Genomic DNA, 23,060 nt, shown 5'->3' on the forward strand with positions numbered 1-23,060 from the left:
ATTAATATACTGGTATAACTTTATTTGTTAAGTCTATTATACAATAATTAAATATATTACAATGTTATTTTCAAATATACCAACCAATACTAGTAGTAGTAATCAAAACAACCCTAATTTGTATAATAGCCAGATGAGTTGGTGTACATTACATCTATTACAGCCAATAAAACTACTGATCCATATTCTGAGAGTACTGCTAAAGCAATACATGTCCCCTATCGGTCTCAACAAATGTCCATATCTTCTAAGTTCAAGGGCGATAATTCAGTTAACAATTAGTAAATTGTCATGGGCAAACTTGATCTGTAACAGGTTATTATGATTCATAAAGCTATACACATAATTTCAGCTCAATATCTTGATGCATTGCGAAATAAAAGTACCAAAAAAAAGAGTCTGGAAAACAAATGTTCTTATCTCCAAAGTTCAAAGGTAAAAAATGGGTAAATCATTATTTAATCATAACAAAAGTCAGACAGACAGGAAATCTATGGTCACCTCTGGTTGGACTGGTAGGGGACCAACAATAATAAAAAAAAAATTAACTTTCATTTCTGTATGCTATACAAAATTTATCAAACTGTTGAGAATTGTAGCTAAAAGTTTGCTTTATTTAATGACACCACTAAAGCACATTGATTTATTAATTATAGGCTTTTAGATGTCAAACAATTGGTAACATTAACAGTCTTAAAGAGGAAACCTGTTACATGTTTCCATTAGTAGCAAGGGATCTTTTATATGTACCATCCCTTAAACAGGATAGCACATACCACAGCCTTTGATATACTAGTTGTGGAGTACTGGCTGGAATGAAAAATAGCCCAATTAACCCACTGACAGGGACCAATCTGAGACCAACTGTGCATCATGCGAGCGCTTTACCAATGGGCTATATCCCGATCCACAATTGTAGTAATGAAATAAAACAGTCTCAAACATTTCGTTAAAACCTATAAAAATGTCCATTACCTATATTTTGGTACTAAAATTAAGTCAATCATGATAGGCAGCTTCATATTGTCACAGACAACGAATCAGTTTTTTAATATATACATACCATGTGTACAGTCAACTTCACATAACTATTTTAAAAGCATTTAATACATATGATAAAATGTGTCTTTGGTATACAACATCATGTGATAAAATATTTTGTTAACTAATGGTTAATAACAAGTCTTATTCAACAGGATACCAGTCATCTCTATAAAGCACAAACTATTAAACAGCCACCTGTATAAGGTGAATAAACAGAGTATAAAGAATTTTCCCTTAAGATGGTTGCTTAATAGTGGCATATTTGGGATAATATATTGGCCTTTATGACATATGTCTACTCAATACAGGTTAATTTTAATTATAATAGATATTTGTGAGAATAAGATGGTCTCTAATGACAGGTGGCTGATTAAGCAAGTCGGACTGCATGTAGGTTTTACTGTCAGTGGCTGATTAAGCAAGTCGGACTGCATGTAGGTTTTACTGTCAGTGGCTGATTAAGCAAGTCGGGCTGCATGTAGGTTTTACTGTCAGTGGCTGATTAAGCAAGTTGGACTGCATGTAGGGTTTACTGTCAGTGGCTGATTAAGCAAGTCGGACTGCATGTAGGGTTTACTGTCAGTGGCATGTTTAGGAGGCTAAGCACTCATGAACAATTTGACTGGTATCATCATCTTGTATCATGTCACATTCATCTAACATTAAATGTAAAAACCAGTTGAGCCATACCGAACATGCCTTCGGTCTATATACCGGCATCACACACTGAAAAACACACCAACATAGCTAAAATGTCTCTAAGGCACTCTACCCTTTATTATCATAAAAACTATTTTAGAAAATATGTTTCACATATACTATCAGTATCACAAGGCTTTAGCAATAACTATAAAACAAAAATCCCAATTCTTAGGTTACAGGAAAACACAATCTGAATACAAAGATGTTTCTAGAATACACAACAAAAGTTATGAGTCACATTATAAATATAAAAAGGTAATGTGTTAATTATGTTATTAAATTTATAAAATAACTTATTAGTTATCAAAGTTTGGGGATGATGGTCCAACTGTTCTCATGGTGAAAAGTCCTCCAAAAATATTTATACAGAACAATTGGTGTCAATCTACATGTGTAAATTTACTTTTCAAAATGTTACTCCATTTTAGCCATGACAGATTAATCAAAGTCATTCCAAATTATGTTCTTGTATTTCAGGATTCAGGAGGTGGCATGGGTGGTGACGGTTCATTCCCTTTTAAATGACTATTTAAAAAACACATTTTAGTCATGTATTCTTCAGGAAATTAAAATGCTCAAGACAAAATCTTATCATCATAAAAAAACATTACTGAAAGAGTATTGCTATATACTGAAAATACTATTTCAGTGAGAAATCCTGTCATAACCATTTTTGTCTCGATTCTACCACAACTCCATCCCCCATCCCCCATCCCCCACTCGGAGACAATCCAGATCCACTACTGTATTTGTGACATTGTTCACTTCAGCTTGTATCCTCAATTCCCCAGGCTTTATAGTCTTCTTGCTTCGTCTGAAACCCACCCAGTGTTTCTCCAGTCATATAATACCCTGAAAAAATAAACATAATATATACAGTGTGTGTAAGCAGGGCTCGAACTTAACGGCGGCAACGACGGCAATTGCCGATATTGAGATATGAGAGGACCCCTCAATCGAGACAGTTAAATTTGTTCCAAATCACGTGAGAAGCTCAGTGCCTGCACAAATCATGTAAAGTCCCAGTTCTACTGGTGTCCCGCTAAATGAAGAAAAACAAAGCTGGCCAATGCGTTTGTAGTTGACCTAGATAATGTAAATAAGTCTGCATGGCGAAACTACAGCGATGTGGTGGATTTTTCATGTACCAAACAGAACTGGTATGCTTAAATAATAAATAATAAAAATATTCCAGGGACTGTAGCTTTAACATTTAAATAAAGGCATACTACTTGTGTGTAAAGTCTCTTTTTAAAAATAAAATCTTAAGTTTAGTAGTTACCTTTCAGGAGGACTGGAAAGCTGTTGTGCATTTTGAAACGGAAATCTGAAATATAAAATCATATATTAAACAAGTGAAGATCTCTGATTTTCATGCAACATTTTAGGAAGTTAACAGAATGACAACCAGCCTCAGTGGCATTATGGTTAAGCCATGACATAAGGCTGGTAGGTACTGGGTTCACAACCCAGTACCAGCTCCCACCCAGAGCGAGTTTTAACGACTCAAATGGTAGATGTACGGCCACTACACCCTCTTCTCTCTCACTAGCCACTAACAATTAACAACTAACCCACTGTGCTGGACAGACAGCCCAGATAGCTGAGTGAGGTGTGTGCTTAGGACAGCGTGCTTGAACCTTAATTGGATATAAGCACAAAAATTAGTTGAAATGAAAGAAAGAAAGAAATGTTTTATTTAACGATGCACTCAACACATTTTATTTACGGTTATATGGCGTCAGACATATGGTTAAGGACCACACAGATTTTGTGAGGAAACCCGCTGTCGCCACTACATGGGCTACTCTTTCCGATTAGCAGCAAGGGATCTTTTATTTGCGCTTCCCACAGGCAGGATAGCACAAACCATGGCCTTTGTTGAACCAGTTATGGATCACTGGTCGGTGCAAGTGGTTTACACCTACCCATTGAGCCTTGCGGAGCACTCACTCAGGGTTTGGAGTCGGTATCTGGATTAAAAATCCCATACCTCGACTGGGATCCGAACCCAGTACCTACCAGCCTGTAGACCAATGGCCTAACCACGACGCCACCGAGGCCAGTCAGAGTTGAAATGAAATGAAATAGGATGACATACAGTAAACAAAACAGATCTTACCCCGAGACTTGTTCATTTTGGACCAGACTAAATATGAGGCCCCAACAAAAGCCAGTTCTAGAACAACAGCTATCTTGATTCCAGACACCACCCAACTCGATCCAGCTTTCTTGGGCTGCTTCAACATTTCGAACTGTAAAATTAATGTTTGCAATTTACACAAAATTGTATAGAATGTACCTGATGTACATACTGCATTAAATTTGTGCTAGTATTTGTGATTATGACCGTCTATTCTAAATAGCTAAATAATGTTTTGAAAATATACTGAAATTACATCTTTAAAAATATGAAAAGAGAGGGGGAAAAGAGAGAGAGAGAGAGAGAGAGAGAGAGAGAGAGAGAGAGAGAGAGAGAGAGAGAGAGAGAGAGAGAGAGAGAGAGAGAGGGGGGGGGGGAGGGGAGAGAGGGGGAGAGAGGGACGGGTAGAGATTAAAATAGAGGTCTAAAGTGTTGTATTAAACTTTCCAGGTCAGTTCCAGATATTAAGTCATATTTAAAGGACAGTATCTACGTGATGTCAATGCGGGGTGTAACGCGGTTTTGGGGTACGAGACAAACAGGCTTTACCCGTTAATGTCAAATTTTAGCCATGAAAGGACATCAACACGTGAATAGGGGCAATAACTCTGTTATAGTAACTATGTTTTGTCGGCAAAATAAAAATAAAATAAGAACTATGATAGAATATACAAGAATTACTCATTAAAAATAAAATCTTAGGCAAGTCGTTCTTATTTTGGCGTGTCGTCCTTATTTTCCTCCCTAAAAATTTCGTTATTTCACATTTTGTACTTTGTTTTAAGTTCGCTTATGTCTTCGACAAATAGTTACTTCCGGTATTTGCCACGAAATGTCAAAATGTTGGGAAATATTTGATATATTCCAAAAGATAAAGAAAAAATAAAATGGCAAATTTTCATTCAATGCCTGATTTAATAAGTAGCAGTGTTTCTCTTAAAGTTGAAGGTTTGTTAAACTCGCTTGTTTTTACTATTTTATAATTAAATAAAGAAAAATTTAAGATAGCCAGTAACTTGCAAAGGCAAAACCGACTCGACCCAGTTTGGTCAACCCTACCCAATCCGATTTTACCGTGTTCAAAGTTTTGTTTTGTTTAACGACACCACTAGATCACATTGATTAATTAATCATCGGCTATTGGATGTTAAAGGAGAGGACAATTAAGGCATTTGGCCTGGTAATGCATATTCAACAATATATAATGCACATTATTGCTTAATATCAACACATATAATCGTATAGTTAATTAATAAAACGGTTAAATGTGACGGCTATTATATATAACGGGCGCAGCCATTTTGTACCATCTCTGAGTACGCCCTCTGGCGAGCTGGTGGTTATGTAATCAGGCCTTTCCCCAGGATTTGTGTAAGACGCTTACATATTTAGCATCATTATAACACAAATCAAGCCAAAAGAAGTGGGGTAGTGGGTTTAATCCATCAAATCATATCGTGTTGGGGTTATTTTTGTGTGGGTTTTTTTTTTTGGGGGGGAGGGTACTTTTTTTTAAATAACCCATCAATTCCCCACCCCAAACAATTTCATAATTTGCACCATGTTGTTGCCGTTGATTTCAGCGTCATGTTAAATGCCTGTTGTAATGTCTGCTTGTAAAATACTGCATGTTCATTGTTCTAAAGTACTTCAAATCAAGGCGTAGCGGCAATTGATTTAAGGCGCTTCCACGCCGTCAAAGCGCTTAATTTACGGACCAAGGTGTGTCGGGCCGTGACGCCTAACGGCCCTGGGGAAACCCCTGGTAATACTTAACACGTAACGACAGGAATGAGCCTTAGAACTAGAGAAACACAATCTACCTGGTTTTTGCGGTATGATACATAGTCATACATTGCAATGTTCTGTAATAATACACATCCCAGTAAGCCAGCAATAAGTATATCCAGCACTATATTATTATATATTATTCAATACAAAATAAAATACCATTGTCAAAGTGGCTACACAACAAGTCGAAACAATTAACAATGTTTTGCCCATGCATGAACCTACGTACTGAAATGATACACGAAGTGTTTTCTTAGTTAATTGGTCTATGCTATTAGTTGCTTCTACCTGTGATTCCTGATTGGCAGGTGTGTATTTGATTGGTAACCAGACGAGCCAATTAATTGACGCTGTCTAGACACAAAAATACATACCGGTATTGTGGAATATTACCTGTCGGCCCCTAAAATTGTAATGGACATGGTTTATTACTGTAAATAGTTCTGTAAAACTATTAAGTAGACTTTTCCATCTAAAACCACAGAACTGATCAATTACGTAGTCCCAAAGAAAAGAAAATTATCACTTGGGTATCGTGGGTTTTCGTTTTTGCTCCAACGTAGCATATCAATAGGCCTAATAGTGTACATTTTTCCTTTGGATTATTAAACAGAGAAAAATACTATAACCCCATTTTGTTCCATTAATGCAACTCGAAATATATTTAGTTAAATACTTTATTATATTATTACGTCATTTATGCTGTTTTACAAGTCAGGTTGATCAAAGAGAAGCGCCTTGTCGAAAATTACTGCTTTTGTTTACACTGTACATACAGGAGATGGTCAGGAGCTGACGTCACTTCGCCCCATGCTATCCCACCGGACGTCACAAAAACTTAACAAAATGGCTGCCCCCAGTTAGCAGGAATAATCATGTTTTTTTGTTAACTCTAAAATTACGCGTTTTTCATTTGCTAAAGTGTCAGTATGTGTTGGTGGTCCGGGTATGCATCTTTCCAACACATAAGGCTCTTGTTTGAGTTGACCCTACCTTTAAACATTTGGTAATTCTGACACGTAGGCTAGTCCATAGCCCGAGTACTCTGACTGTAAGAGAGCTAGACGGACATTTGGACATAAATACGCTCTCATTACAGTCGGAGACCAAGCTATGTATTTTTTTGGCAATTCCCGACAACCAAAAAGTTGGTAAAGATTTCCGCTCTAATATCACAACAATTCTATGTTTGACGTTAAATACTTTTACATCGATCATTTTCGAGTTAATTGATTAAAAAAACCCCACATATTAATCACTAATACACACACTACAGAAAGAAACCCGACAGCACCCACATTCAGCTAAGCTTTGGCAAACTCCGGACAGCAGAATTCTAATTTTGCCGACCTATATCGTGATGTTGCATCATGTGATCGCCTACTCAGCCATTCCGTCTACTAGGCGGAATCGCCCAGTGGGCGATCATGTGATCTACGTCACGAAATAGGTCACCGAGCTTTGTAATTCTTGCGACGGAGTGTCACGAAGCATAGCTGAATGTGGGTGCTGTCGGGTTCCCGCAAGAAGGTACAGCGCAGGTTCATTTCGCATATGGGTGCCAAGTTTCTTTTGTACTTTAAACACAGTAGCTTGCAATCATTTGGTTGTCGACGATTGCCAAACCATTACATAGAGTTTCTTCTAGCCCCCTACATATCAATATTGTAAAGGGAGGGCTGGAGGTGACTCGAGCTAGTGAGCATTTTGCCTATGACAGAAACCTTTCAAAATTGATATGGGTAATAAATTCCTAAGTTCGAACCCTGCAAATACATTTGCTGTCAAACTGAATGTTATGTTATAATAGATGTATCAGACTAATGTCAACCTTACTAGCAATATTTTCAAGTCGGTTTAGCGTCGGTAGTCTTTTTTTTTTTTAATTTGTCTCACTTTTAATAATAATATATATATTACTCCAGGACATATATACTTACAGGATCAGAATTATAGACATATTATCAAGTTAAATGTTTAAATATAACTTTAGTCATTTATAATACAAAAATTCATATATTATGATTAAACAGGGGTGCAGAAATGGAAAATATTTAACTAGCCCGCCGGACCAGAACCAACTAAAATTTAGTAGTTCACTAAAATTTCTACTAGTCCACCAGTTTATAGAACAATACATTATTAACAATATTATAATATACACTTCAAACAATATATATAGAGATAGACAAAACATTATTATTAACACTTGGTAAGTCACTAAGTGATAAACATCACGTGTCAAATAAAATCAAAGACTTGATAGACCGTCGGGCTGGTATTTGCATTTTTTAAATCGTCCGTAAAAATTATTACTCAAATTTGACGAGCGGCCGAGTACTTTCTGTAGCCCTGGTGCAGACAGTACGTACTAGCCTGCTCACCAAATGCGAGTAAAAATTATCACAGACCAGTTGTAAAATGCAACTACCAGTCAGAATGGCGATCTGGGTTTTTCTAACCAATGGTATATATATATTTTTTTAGAATTTTGTTAATTTTGTTATATATACGGACTAAACTGAAAAACTTTGTCTTTCTTAGACTGTTAGACAGTGTATATTATAATATTATTAAACATTGATATATTGTTCTATAGGCTGGCGTACTAGTATAAATTGTGGTGGGCTAGTAAATTTTAGTTGGTTCTGGTCTGGCAGACTAGTAAAATATTCTTCCTTTCTGCACACCTATTAAATGTTGATGTATATATGTCTATCTGGGGTGGGATGTAGCTCAGTCAAAAGAATACTGGCTCATTCTACCCAATCCCAAATGATTCCAGCAAGGAGCTACCTTTCGATCACCTATGCAGGGTTGAAAATGAACATGAAAACCATGGTCGCCAGCAGGGCCAGTTGAAAAAAAATTGTACTAGCCCTACTCAAATTCAACTAGCCCTCCATTTATCACAATGGAATTTAACTACACAGTCAAAATCAAAACTAGAGTGGTTTTTTATTAAATAATAACCATGTGCTCACTGTATATAGTCCGTTTGGATTAAAGAAAACTGATGAATTGGCATTTAACTTCATAATGAATAACGTTAAAATTCATATAAAAACATGTTATTGAGTTTTAAACCCATACCAACTGAAATAAAAACAAAAGGAAAACAGAAATCCAGTATAAATTAACATGTTTCTTTACAAAGTACCATTAAATTATACATATTAAATCTCAGGGTAAAAGATAATGCAGTACAAAGAGACTAAAAGTAGAACAGTGTGTGCTCTAGGAAACATCTGGAAGTGGCGGTCCTCTTTGTGACGATACAAGAGGGATGGAATAAACTTTGTGGCGATGCATGAGAGGGGTGAAATCCCCAGCAAATGATTTCCTCGGAAGTGGCTATTCTCCTATAGACTAGGCACTAGATATAGATCCATGAAATCATCCACTATTTTGCCAAATGCCCTTTCAACTCTGCTTTGTGCAGAGATACAGCCCTGTTCATGTATTAATTACGCTTGTGTCATTCCGATTACCTTGGATGTTACATCAATTGCCTTAAAACATGTATGAAAAAAATAAAGTTAACCTATGCAGTTTGATGGTAATTTGAAAAGAATTTTTGTTGTAATTTACACTGCACTTTTACCCCCAATACAATATTATTTGAGACGGTATGGGTTTAAAACTTAATAAATTAATATGTTATTATATGAATTTTATCTTTATTCATTATGTTGGTGCTGTCATAATATAGAACATGTTCTATGTTTTTTATTGCCAGCTCTGTAGTGTGTTTTGTCATATTTGATTCAGTATCAGTGTATTTTTATTTTAACTTGTACGGTACCATATTCATCAGACCCTAAAATCGATGGTCGCCCAACGGACTACCTTTGTAAAATTCTTAGTCTATAAAGGTCACCATGGGTGACTGGGCGACTGCTAATTTTCAACCCTGCCTATCAATTAGCTCCATTTATAGTTTCGATGAACTGTTATAAATTATGCGTCAAAATTACCTTCAAGAAATTACCCAACATTTTCTATTTGACTTTAACCCTACAAGACATTTGCAAATTCAATAGCACCAAAACCAACCCTCACCCACTTCTGACCCGGCCTGGTCGGGTTGCTTGTGCTCCCTTGCACGTGTCAGTGTGGGTGAACCACTCTTCCACCCACCCAAACCTATTCCTGTCCTGGATGGAGGAGCTAGCAAAAGTGGACACCTGTGTGCATGAAAGACATGTGCTACAATAGCTTGTTCTGAATGTGCATGTTAAAACCTATCACATGACATCATAGGATGTAGACCAGTGGTAAAGCACTCGCCTCATGTGCTTTCAGTCTAGGATCAATCCCCATCGGTAGCCCATTGGGCTATTTCTCGTTCCAGCCAGTGCACCATGACTAGTATATCAAAGGCCGTAGTACATGGGATGGTGCATAAAAAAGATCCCTTGCTACTAATGGAAAAATCGGCTCAAGCAATGTCATTAATCAAAACAAACTTTAACTTAAGTACTGTTCATGCTGTGTTGCTGGAACTGGCTAAATAAATTACAATAAAATTCTGATATAACCGCATCCAAAATTTCATTTCTTTCCTCTTTTAGATGACAGGAAAGATGGAACAAAGTATAATACATCGGTAAGTATTTGATATTTAATTTGATTTATTTGACCTTAGCAGTAGCAGTACTGGGTATGTATCTTGGCTATCATTATCCTGGTGCATGTAGGTTTACCAAGAACAAAATAGTGGTCTCTAAAAATAGTATAAACATCTGGGGTTTTTGGGGTGGGAAGGTGTTCACCTGTTACACAAGTCTCTAAAAGTATTAAAAAGAAATGCAGTATTTAAACTGTTAATACTGGTAGTCATACATGTACTTGAACATTACAGTTTCAAATGATCTGAGTAGCCCAACTGATCACCTGATGAATATTTCCAAAATCAATTTTTTTCACATTTTACATGTATACTATACAATGAATTAATAAGCTTTTGGGTACATTTTTCTGACAAAGATATATATGCATCTGATACCCCCGCCCCCAAACAAAAGTACACACAAGAAAACTTGTAGCTCATTAATTCTCGGAGAAATCAAAATTTTGCAAACGATTTCAGGTAAACCATTTTATTTTGTTTATAACTTGTTATAATTATGCAAGTACTGAAATAAAGTTAAGTGCAGAACACAAAACTAATTCTTTCTTTGACAAAGAAGGCCTGGCACTTATAAAACATCTCGACTCGAGATTCTAATAAGGTATGAGACTTTAAAGTCATGACAACACCATTGCATATACATAGTTGTATTATAAGCACGGTCCCTTCACAAGGGAGCTTTAGACCTTTTATGTTTGTTATATAATATATAATAATACAATATGCACCATCTGTGTAATTGTTGTTCATGTTTAATGAGGGTTTTTCTATTAATTTTCAGGGACCAATCTATCCTTTTGCTCAAGGAAGCAAGTCTTTCCCAAGCACCGTGATAAAGGAAATATCACAAATATTGCAACTAAAAGAAGTAAGTTATATAAGAATTGTTCGTTATTTTTTGCGAATTTATCGATATATAACAGTTACAAATTGTATAAAATCGCTTCACTACGCTATGTGATTTTATACTAAATACAGTTGTACATTGATAAGTTCATTTAAAAAAAATGACAAACAGATTTTATGTAATTACGAAGACAGGAGCTTGTGTAGAGGGTGGGTTACAGCAGTTGAACCCTCCCCTTCATCAAGCAAATTTTCTCCCTTTTTTTTTCAAGACTTTTCTGGGGAAACATGTCTTAACCACTCATAAATTTCACAAGCCACAGTTTAGCCTCTCACCCTTTTCTAAAATGTATACACAAGCACCTGGACACACCATATTTCCATGACCTGTTTTATGTAATGACATCCCAGCTGGCATAATGACGTAATTTTCTGAGGTTTATCAAAGGTTAACATTCAGTTTTTCTTTGACACCATCCAATCAGAATTGAGGAAATTGTATTAAAGCGGAAAGTTTGTAATTATAAATACATGTACAGTTCAACACATTATTGTGTGGCATTAGCTTAAATTAGGAGTTATGAAGACGCCACAACAGTTCTATGATTCATATACAGTGAAACCCCCCTAAACCAGAAACACTTGGGACAAAGTAAAATGTCTGGTTTTAAGGGCTATCCGCTTTAGAGAGGCTCTCTTTTGTACTGATATTTGACAAGAGATCGTGCAAAACGTCCGGTTTATAGATAATTCCGGTTTACAGAGGGTCTGATTTTGAGAGGTTTCACTGTACTTCATATACTATCTAATTCATTACATTATGCAGTTTTTGTAAAGGAATGTTTTTGGGTGAGGTAGGGATTTATAACATTTATGTCCTTACATCAAAATAAACTAGTGCTTAATGTATTTTGTTTTCTGAATGCTAGACAGCTTTCAGTATAAAATTGCTATTGAAATGTTTTTATTCGATGACTATGAATGCATACGTCAATTATAGTGTCACCCTAGTACATTTGCTTAAATGTCAATAAACTTGGTGCCATGATCTCGATTACATGTAATTTACATCTAATTTGCAAAGTTATCAAATTCTTAAAGTATGTGATCTGAAAAATATCACATACTTTGATTGCACTAAAAATGTAAGATATTATATGATAAACAAGGTTATCCTCTTTTTTTTTTCGAATAAAGTTTGGAATGTTTAGCATAGTTATTTTGTATCTTTACGATTTGTGAAAGAAAAAATAGGAATAATAAGTATGCAATAAAATTTAATAGATTTAAACCATATATCTCATAGTTAATAATTTTATTATAAAGTAATCTTTAATTTGAGGTTTTTAGATGAATGCCCATGCTTATAAATGTTTCTGTAAAGTGTGAACTCCTACATGCAATTTGTATGGAATTGAAGTTTCTGGATTGTGGAAGCATAAGTCCACAGTAAAAGGTTTGTAAGCATATGAAAAAAAAGAAGAGTAATAGTATAATACTGTACTACTTTGTCTACTTACCATTAAAATTATGTTTTATGATGTTTCTGTTTTCATAGGGCAAGAAGATCATGATGTTCTTAGGTTTTAATACACTGTGTACAGTCATCCTTCTCACGTGGTGCCATTCTACAAACAGCATGGGTAAGCTGTCATTCTTTTTTACTTTATAAACGTATATATTAACATTTATAATAAATTGCTGAAAGTGAAATACTTAGAGCATGTACAGTATAAAATTGTAAAATTCTATTAATAAGCTGTAATTTGTATACATTAGTATTTTTAAGGTTTTTAAAAATACAATTTTATTCTATTTTCAGCTCTGACAGCATTTACATATCTTACAATATTTGATATATTCAGGTATGTAGATATCACATTTATGTCTGTTAGTATACCACACAGCTAATCATTTCATTGCTAATTGGTCATTGTTTTTAGTCCCCTAATAGGCCCACCAGAGGTGACTATATGTTTTTCGACTATCTCTGTTTGTCTGTCCATCTGTCTCATATGTTTTGTGGACAGGTTTTTTTTTTCATAATGCCTCAAGATATTGAGCTAAAATATTTTGTGATTGGCCCTTTTTTGACAGAATTATTTCCCTTAGACTTAGGCAGTACAGAAATTTGTTGGGGCCGAGTGGGAAACGGGTATTGCTTTAGAATGCTTGTTGTAAAAGACATCTAATACACATAGGCCTACTCCGGTTAGAAATAATTCTGCTAATTTGGGTTAAATTATAGAGAACATACAATGAAATAAAACAAAATAGATATCTCCAACAAATTTTTCAAACAAACAGTTTTACTCAAATAAAAACACTAACAATTAGTACAATACTAGATGTCCAGAAAATTATATGAGTTTAATTAGTTGTAATTTATTAACAGTGGCTACAGCTGACTTATTTTTTGACAGCAGATTGTATATAAATGCATATTGCCATAATATGTTTATCCAAGTCTGAATATTATTCCTCTTCATGTTTAGCATGAAGAAAATTCATCCAAATTATTCTGCTTTAATTTTAGTCTCTTAACCTGTCTTCTAAGCTTGTGGGTCCAAAGACAGAGGCCAACACCAGCATACTCATTTGGGTAAGGAATTTGTTCAGACAGAACACATTTTTAGAGTTATTATTCTGTAAAACCATGCATATTAGTCCCTTATCGGTCCAACCAGAGGGGTCTATAGGTTTCATCTCTGCCATTATGTCTGTCTGTCTTGTCTCTTCTTCTTGTCTCTCCATCCATTCATCCTTCCGTCTGTCCCACATATAGTTTTTCAGATGTTTTTTTCACAATGCCTCAAGATAATGAGTTGAAATGTTTTATATAGCTTTATCATGTACTGTTACAGATCAAGTTTGACTTTCATGGTGATTTACCCATTTTTGACAGAATTATGGCTCTTGAACGTACAAGACACAAACATTAAAAAATTTATTATGCTTTTTATAAAATGCAATAATTCCAATCTCTAAAAATGCCAACGCGTTACGCCATTCATACAGTGTGTAAAGCAGTTTTGCATTTCATAAAATTTTCACATTCAATTCTTAAATAATGTTTCCTTTTGTTTACATTTCAGTTATGAACGTTTTGAAGTTTTGGCAGTGTTTGCAAGCACCATGCTGGCTCAGTTAGGAGCTTTCTTTATCATTAAGGAGAGGTGTGTATGACATTTGGACATCAAGTTTTCAGTATTTTAATTTAGTGAGAAAAGTTTTGTTAATAGAATGCTAAAGCAAGGCTTTTGGACTGGTGTGCATATTCAACGATACATAATGCACATTATTGCTTAATATCAACAAGTATAATCGTATAGTTATTAATAAAACGCTTAAATGTGACGGCTATTATATATAACTGGGGCAGCCATTTTGTACCATCCCAGTGAATACGCGAGCTGGTGGTTACTTAATACCTAACGTGTCACGTCAGGAATTAGTCTTCGAACTGAAGAAACAAAACATACCTGATTTTTGCGGATGCATCGCAATGTTCTGTAATATCTATCCCAGTAACACAGCAACGTGTATATTTGGTTTATTTTTCAATACAAAATAAACCACCATTGTCAAAGTGTTGAAATAACTGTATTATATTTTGTATATAAATTAACCCACATACTGAAATAATAATAGGAGTGTTTTCTTGCTTAATTGGTCTTTTCTTTCTGTGGCCTGTACCTGTGGTTCTTGATTGGCAGGTGTATATTTAGACGGTCCCTAGACACTGTGTCTAGACACACTAAAAAGACGTGCATCTTTTATTAAGATCACAGGGTATTGTGTGATAACCTCAAATCGTAATGGACTTTACCAGCTTTATTACTGTAAGTAATTCTGTAAAACCCTTGATTAAGTAGAAATTCCCATTTAAAATCACAAAACTGGCCAATTACGTAGTCCCAGAGAAAAGAAAATTATCACTTGGGTATCGTGAGTGGTAGTTTTTGCTCGAATGTATCCTACCAATAGGCCTAATAATATGCATTTTTTCTTTGGATTTTTTAAAAGAAAAAAATACTATAACTCCATTTCGTTATATTGATGCAAATTGAAATATATTTAGTTAAATAGTTTATTATACTATCAAGTCATTTATGTTGTTTTACAAGTCAGGTTGATGAAAGTGAAGCCCCTTGTCGTAAATTAGACCATTTGTTTACACTGTGCATAATAGAGAAGTTGGAACTGAGCTGATGTCACTTCGCCCCAAGCTATACCACCAGACGTCACAAAAAACAAAATGGCTGCCCCCAGTTAGCAGGAATAATCACGTTTTTTTATTCATTCTAAAATTACGCATTTTTCATTTGTTAAAGTGTCAGTATGTGTTGGTGGTCCCGGGTATGCATCTTTCCAACACATAGGGCTCTTGTTGGAGTTTAGTCTACCTTTAACAGAATTTTTTTTCTCTTCTAAAATGTCAGATGCATACCTGGCTTTTTATTTTGTTAACATTGTACTATCTTGACTAAAAGTTTAGCTAATTTACTTTTTTCTTTGATAATGATAATATAATTTTCAGACAGGTGTTAAAATGATGTATACATGTACAGATACATGTATATTTACTATTATAATTAGTTGCTTTGTATAATACATTTCTAATGATTTCTATTGTTTCAGTATTGCCTGTCTTCTTCAGCAGAACGAAGTCCATACGTATGTTAATATCTAATTTTATACATTTAAAAAACACCGTTAATTCTTTGTATGTGTGAACAAGTATTTTGACTTGCATTATGGAATCACTTCTCCTCTCTTCAGATAACTGAAATCTTAAATTAAGTCATGGGTTTTTTCTTAATATTAGCATCAGCAGTAGTAGTAGTAGTAGTAATGAAATCCATGTGTTTCTGTATATGCAATTATGGTTAACATCTGTAAATATATGGATAACTGTTATTTAAAATATTGTGTAAGACTAAAGTTATGGGCTACAAGGCAGGGTGCTCTGTTTTCAGATTGTTCCATTTATTATTATAATTCAGTATTGTATAAAATTGATTAAGTTTTAATCAGTCTTAGTAAAAATAATAAAAGATGTAATTTTAAATGTTGAGTTGTAGAGGTAGAAATAATAAAATATGTAATTCTAAATGTTGAATTGTAAACTTTATGGTAGAAATAATGAAATATGTTAGTTAACTGTTGAATTGTAGAGGTAGAAATAATAAAATATGTCTTTTTAACTGTTGAATTGTAGAGGTAGAAATAATAAAATATGTTATTTAACTGTTGAATTGTAGAGGACGTCTGCTGTTGGGAACTCTGTTGGCCTGCTTTGTCCACCTGATAGTTACGTTTGGTGTGAAGAACCGGGCAGTGAACCATGTGGTAGAGGCATCTAGCTCTAGTTGGCTGCAGGAACACATGACAGACATGAGTGAAAGGTAGTCCAGAGGGGTGGGAATTCTCCTTGGATCAGCTGTTTTCCTCTTATGGAACATTGCGTTTCCTTGCATGTTAATTGTCCTTTCTTTCAAAATGTGTCAGATGGCACAGATTTTAACCTAGGATTTCAAGAATTTCTGGGACCCTTCTAAATTTCTTCTTTTTAACAGTTCACCAATTTCCTACCCCTGATTCCAGCTTGGCATTTCGCAACATGAAAAGTAATAAATATTTTTGAATGGAAACTTGGTGTGTGAATGATCTTCACTTTGAACAGTTGTAGAAACCTTTAAAAAAAAAGAATAGAATTTATACATATTAGCTTTAATAGTACACAGATATCTTCAAAATAGGCTGTATATTCAACACAGCTGTTTTTATCATTTTAGTCACAAGTTGTAACTAAAATATGCAGTGTTCTCGCTGGGTGAAAATTAAAGGAGGGCGGCTGGTCGGCACCACACCCTTCAAAAAAAAAAAAAAAAAGTGAGGGGGGGGGAAGTAGTTTTGTTATCATATTGTTGTGTGTTGGTAGACTTTGAGAAAAAACATACTCCTTATTTTGCCTACTAAAAAGTGCAAAGGGGTTTATAAACAAAAATCGTCTTTTAATTGAACCGAAGATAATATCAGTCTGACATTCACGGGCAGTTCCGGTTTTGCTGGACCGATCAAAGTTTTAATATTATTATTTTTAATAAAGATTTCAAGATATACGAAAAACAATAAAGATGTTTGTAAAGTGATCTAATGTCAGATACATTTTTGTTATTTCCATCTTCATCAAATGAATCGATCGCTGTGATAAAATATTATCGCCAGCTGATAAAAAGTAGTTTCGTTTTTGTAAAGGCGGTGTATATATTATTTGGCACTCAAGATAAATGATTTTAATGATAAACACTACCACTTCCGTTGTTTTTGTAAGCGTTCATATCCCCTCAAAATTAAAAGTTTACAATATTTTATAAAGAACTGCTGAATAAACAGAATAACAGAACGTAAAAATCATCAGTTTCAACCAATTATATCAGCAACTGAGGACAAAATATCAAACGATTTAGTTCTGATCACATGACAAATTTGGCGCCAAATAAGAGGGTTTTTTTTCAATCTGAGATTGCCGAATCCGTAAAAAATTAAATGTTTTCATTGCTTACATAAAATATAACTTTTATTGTCTATCAAACATACAAATGGATACAGATATTGGACAAAATAGAGGCTGTTAAAAATACTGTTAAATTACGTTACAGTATCTGTCGTAAATGTTTAGTCAATTGCTTTTTCGTACACAACGCTGCTGGTTTCCTTTGATGTCCAGTGTGCAGACTGATCGTTGTTTTTTGTGTGGAAAAAAGTGCATTTGGAAATAACGGAGATAGGTGCTGGAAAATAAAGAGGGGTGCTTAAAAATAAAGGAGGGCGCTCAAAAATAAAGGAGGGCGGGGAACGTGAAAGGAGGGCAGTAAAATGGAATAGCGGGGCGGGTCGCCCCGCTTAAATGGAGCAGCGAGAACACTGATATGGTTAGGCCAACTTTATATTGACCTATGCTACCAAATGTTGTGGCATCCATCTTCATGCAGTTTGATTATTTTATATGGTTCTTAATTCAAATCACAATGTTAAAGTCTTTACATTTTTTCTTTCTTGCAGCCTTTGTCATATAGTTCCAGGATTGAGTAAAATTCTGCTTCCAAGGCTTAACCCATTTGTGATAATCGCATTTGCTGGAGGAATTTCCTTATTTGCTGTGCACATCCTCATAGATACCAAGTATGTCTTTCCTTGATTTTTAATTTGTTTTTATATAGTATTTGAAGATATTCTTAACATAGCATTGTCAATAACTGTTGGTAATTTCAAATCCTACCTTTTAATAAACAATTCCAAGATGGTCACAATTATCAATTTTAAACGTTAAGCTTGTTACTTGATTTGCAGCTTTGTTGAATTGATCAGGCTTCTAAGAATTGAAAATTGGTGTAAATTGTGTATGGGTTTTGCAGAAATCCATGACCTAAATTTAATGCACAAACGAAAAATGGGTTACACAAAACTATACTCAAGTGAGCGATGTGCAAATGAAACAGTCATTCTCGCAATATTTGTTGGCCTGTAGGATATAGTATTTATGTGTATATATTTTTACTTCTCTTTACAGAATGTATTACTCTGCAGACACATGGGTTGCTGTGTGTATTGCCATAATGACATGTGGTACTTTATTTCCCATGACAATTTATACAGGAAAAATACTTCTGCAGGTAGGAATATCAATCCATTGGTTCTGCATTATGTTTAGTCTATAATCAATTAAATTAAAAAGGAATGCTACCATGTAGATCAACACATACACTATTATTATTATTTTTATATACTGTAGGGAGAAAAAATATGTAATTGTATAAATTTTGCATCGTTTGAGTCTCAAGTCGTCAGAATTATTTTCATTGCATATACTAGTATGTGTTACAGATACCAGCAGTTTGTAAAATTTACATCATAAACATGCACTAAGGTGAATATTTGGGGAGAAAAACATGTAATATTAATCTGGTTTACAGCAATACTTTGTCCTTGGTAGACAGCTCAGGTTCTTCAGTTCCATACTCATGGCAAGATACACAAGTTTACTGTTAGTTAGATATGAACGTTTACTTTTATATCAGAACGAGCTTTATGTTTCTAGTACATCATTTTCATGTTGACATTACATCATTAAAGAATATCTCCATGTTTGTATTTAATTTCCAGACAGCTCCATCTCATATTCTGGGACAGCTGGACAAAGTGTTAAGAGAAGCATCAACACTTGATGGTGTACTTGAATTCAGAAATGAACACTTTTGGACCCTTTCGTTTGGAACTTTGGTAAGTTTATGACAAGTAATTTGGTTATGGAAAGTATGGAAGTTTTGTCATTTTAATTAAACTTGGGTGCAAAACATCATTGCTTCTTAATGCAATTTCAGTATTAATTATGGCCAACTAAGATGGATTCATGAAATCATTAACGTGTCTTTTAGAGTAAATTTTGTTTAAAGGTGCAGATCCTAGTTTTAGCCTGTGAAAATGGACACTAAGTTTAGTTAATTTACAAACACGCAACACATCTGGATACGGTTAAAACGGAGATAAGCTCAAATCTGTGATGTTTAAACAGGAAAATACCATCTAAAAATAACTAGAGCTCCTCTCGATAACCATTTCTTTTCAGACAAACGTGTTTTTAGAATTACAAAAAATGCATTTTGGTGTATTGCAAAAACCTGGATGACTAGAACCACTTCAGGCACACCAAACTGGATATTTTAAATAATAAAATGTAAATATTTCTAATTTAAATTATTTAAAATGGCTTTAATAGTGAAAAGTATGTCATAGTGTTTAAAAACCAGGGTCTGTCACTTTAACTTTTATCAGCAACATGATAAAAGAATAATTTAATGTTTCCTTTTGGGTATCAAGTCTTGGGATTTATTTTCATTCTATATTATAAATTAGTTGTCAATTAGATATTTTTTTAAATAAATCATTTTAGGCTGGGTCCCTGCAAGTGAGAGTTCGAAGAGATGCTGATGAACAGTTGGTGCTGGCGCATGTGTTCAGTCGTCTGTCCAGTCTCGTTTCAGTTCTAACAATTCAGATATTCAAAGATGACTGGACGAGAGCATCAACGTATGCCATGGTGGGATCTCCTGCATTTGGTTATCAAAGTCCAATTCCAGCTTTAAGCACAAGAGCTCAGTCTCCAGTAGACATATCGCTCTCACTCTCATCGTTTCAGTCACCACCACAGTACAAACCACCACCAGCGAGTTCATTTGTTGGGGTTGTACCTCCACCAAAACGATCCACAGACAATACACGGACTTCTACACTAACCTCTGCTGGTCGGGGAACATCGGACATTGCGGGGTTTTCATCTGTGAATCTTTCATAGTCATGTAATTGAATCTCTGCAGTAGAACAAACTCATTGTATTTAATTCTGTTGAATAATGGATGGTGCATTCAAAGTAAATCAATGTTTTGAAAGTAAGCTACACAATTATTTTTGTGATAAAATATTTTTTAAGCACACATTCTTCTTATAATCAGATTATTTGCGACTTTAAATGAAGATTGATAACTTATTGAATGTGTCAAAAATGAAGGTAGATATGAATGTGACATAGAAATGAAGGTAGATAACTTTAAAATATTCAATGTTCAAACTGAAGGGAGGTAACATGTTTGTTTGTTAGGCATTTTTCAGTAAACCTGCTTCACATCTGCTTGGGCAAGATAGGAGGTGACTGTATGCCAGATTATTCTGATAGTTGTGGGTTTGTGCCAACTTGGAGAAGTTAGGGTTTTTTCTGGTTTGCCAACTGGTCATACTTTGTTATTTTAACCAAGTAATTAAGGAATTAATATAAAGTTATTTCTAGTATATTTAATCTTAGTGCTGGGAATATGTGGCTTAGCTACTACAAAATTGCATATTGAAAGAATTGTAAAATTCTAATGTAGCCTAGATCAGGGAACATTTTGTTTTTAAAATCTTGATTAGCGACAGTTGGTGATCAGTTGAATAGAGTATCGTCTACTATTTAACATTTTAGAACGAACTCTGAAATTTGTGTAGCGAATCGCAATGCATTACTGAACAAAATGTTACCAGTTGTGTTGGAATAATGGAGCAGAAGACTACAGTTTAGTTGACTCCTGAGATTCTACGCATTACTAATGTTCACATCTAAGCAGTCTTGGCTTTCACTTTAAAGACTCTTAATGGATTCCCAACTTTACAATTTGTACCTCATGTCATTACCAACTGTTTTGTCTCGTACGATCTCTGTTGACATTAGGCAAAAACCACAAATTTAGTATGTTTTTACTTGTACATATTAAAATCTTATGGTATAGATGATACATTATAATACACTTGCCTTTGTATTGCATGTTCAGTTAGCGTTATTAAAACAATGCTATTAATTTCATGTGTTAACTCTGTATTTGTTAGTATTTAACAGAAATTTAACTTCCTTGCCCAGATACATATATTTTCATGAAACCGGTAGGTACTTTTGAAAGATTTTCAAACTTACCCAGTACTTTTTCTTGGAAGTCTGTGTATACTTCAATTTTATCAGTGTTAAAGCACACTACTAAGTTTGATGCTTTGTGAAATTTATTCTTTTGACTGCACACACTGGGTTCTTTCTAATTTCAGTCAACGTCCCTCAATATATAAATCGTTGGATGTGGTTTTAGATCATAAGCAGAGCTGAAAAACATGGTATTATTCCACTTTACGCAATTTTTTTTTTTTTTTTACTAATCTCATGAATATTTATTTATTGTCTTAATCCATAAAGTTCCCTGTATTTTAATCACACATCTGCACTCATGGTAGCCATTTATGTCCCCACCCCCCATCCATCAAAAAAAAGGAAAATAGAAACAAAATGGTCTCACCTGCATACGTTTTTTGAGACTTAAAGATCCTGCAACATTACAATGTATAACAAGCATTTTGAGAGTACTGCTAAAGCAATACATGTCCCCTACCCAACCCAACAATTTTTCTTATCTCCTAAATTCAAGGACCATACTTTTGTAAAAAGTGGCTAAATCACACTGAAAGTTTAAACTTGATCAGTCGCAGTACATAATGAAGGTACATACAAAATTTCATCTCAATATCTTCAGGCATTGTGAAACAAACTGTAACAGTACATGATAAAGGTATACACAAAACACCAGGCTTTCTGAAGAAAAAAAAAAGGAGTCCAGAAAACTAATTTTCATATCTCTCAAGTTCAAGAGCCATAACTCTGTCACAGATTAGTAAATCACCATGAATGAAAGTCAAACTTGATCTGTAACGGTACATGATAAAGCTATACACACAACTCTGCCAAAATGAGTAAATCGCCATGCAAGTCAAACTTGACCTGTAACAGTACATGATAAAGCTATACACAAAATTTCAGTTCAGTATCTCAAGGCATTCTAAAAAAACATCTGGAAAACTATGTGGGATGACAGATGGACAAACAGACAGGATGGAGATGCAACCTATAGTTAGTTCCCTCTGGTTGGACTGGTAGGGGACTAATAAATGTAAACACAGGTTGCGGATGATTTTTTTGGTTCATTTAAGGATTGTCTGTTCTTTTACGTTCATCGGGGTATGAAAAAAAATATCCGCAAACTGTGTGAATCGGCAAAGCTGTTCTTGCATGTTTGCAGATGATTTTTTTTTTTTTCATACCATACCCTGATGAACGCAAAAGAAATAACAGACAATTTTTATAATTAAATTAGAATCATACTTGCTAATAATAACACAAAAACTTTTTATTTTATTTTGAATTATTTTTGGTCCATAAACAGTAATGCTAAATAAGACAAGTTGCCCAAATAAAATGACGTCATCAGATAAGATGTTCCCTGACGATGCAATTTTTACATTCATCAAGAATTGAACAAACTCCCG

The 23,060-nt window shown here is 34.5% G+C and overlaps 1 protein-coding gene and 1 long non-coding RNA gene across 3 annotated transcripts; one reads left to right on the plus strand and one right to left on the minus strand.

Moving 5' to 3' along the window:
* Positions 1-5: 5 nt before the first annotated feature.
* LOC121371188 lies at positions 6-4,707 on the minus strand. Of its 2 annotated transcripts, none has more exons than XR_005957776.1 (4): positions 4,571-4,707; positions 3,869-4,001; positions 3,029-3,073; positions 6-2,598 (listed from the first exon to the last, which is right to left on the minus strand). It is a non-coding gene; the product is annotated as an uncharacterized LOC121371188 (long non-coding RNA). The 2 variants fall into 2 exon arrangements; XR_005957777.1 differs by lacking the exon at positions 4,571-4,707 and adding an exon at positions 4,439-4,512.
* On the plus strand, positions 4,698-21,553 carry LOC121371187 (zinc transporter 6-A-like). The gene is made up of 13 exons (XM_041496895.1): positions 4,698-4,837; positions 10,255-10,289; positions 11,095-11,181; positions 12,718-12,802; positions 12,982-13,024; positions 13,696-13,761; positions 14,255-14,335; positions 15,801-15,836; positions 16,424-16,567; positions 18,228-18,347; positions 18,736-18,838; positions 19,329-19,445; positions 20,116-21,553. Exons 1-13 carry the CDS (start codon positions 4,777-4,779, stop codon positions 20,515-20,517), a joined length of 1,380 nt encoding a protein of 459 aa, XP_041352829.1. The 5' UTR covers positions 4,698-4,776; the 3' UTR covers positions 20,518-21,553.
* The last annotated feature ends 1,507 nt before the right edge of the window (positions 21,554-23,060 follow it).

This window comes from Gigantopelta aegis, chromosome 4, assembly GCF_016097555.1.
Source record: "Gigantopelta aegis isolate Gae_Host chromosome 4, Gae_host_genome, whole genome shotgun sequence".
Lineage (NCBI taxonomy): Eukaryota > Metazoa > Mollusca > Gastropoda > Neomphalida > Peltospiridae > Gigantopelta > Gigantopelta aegis.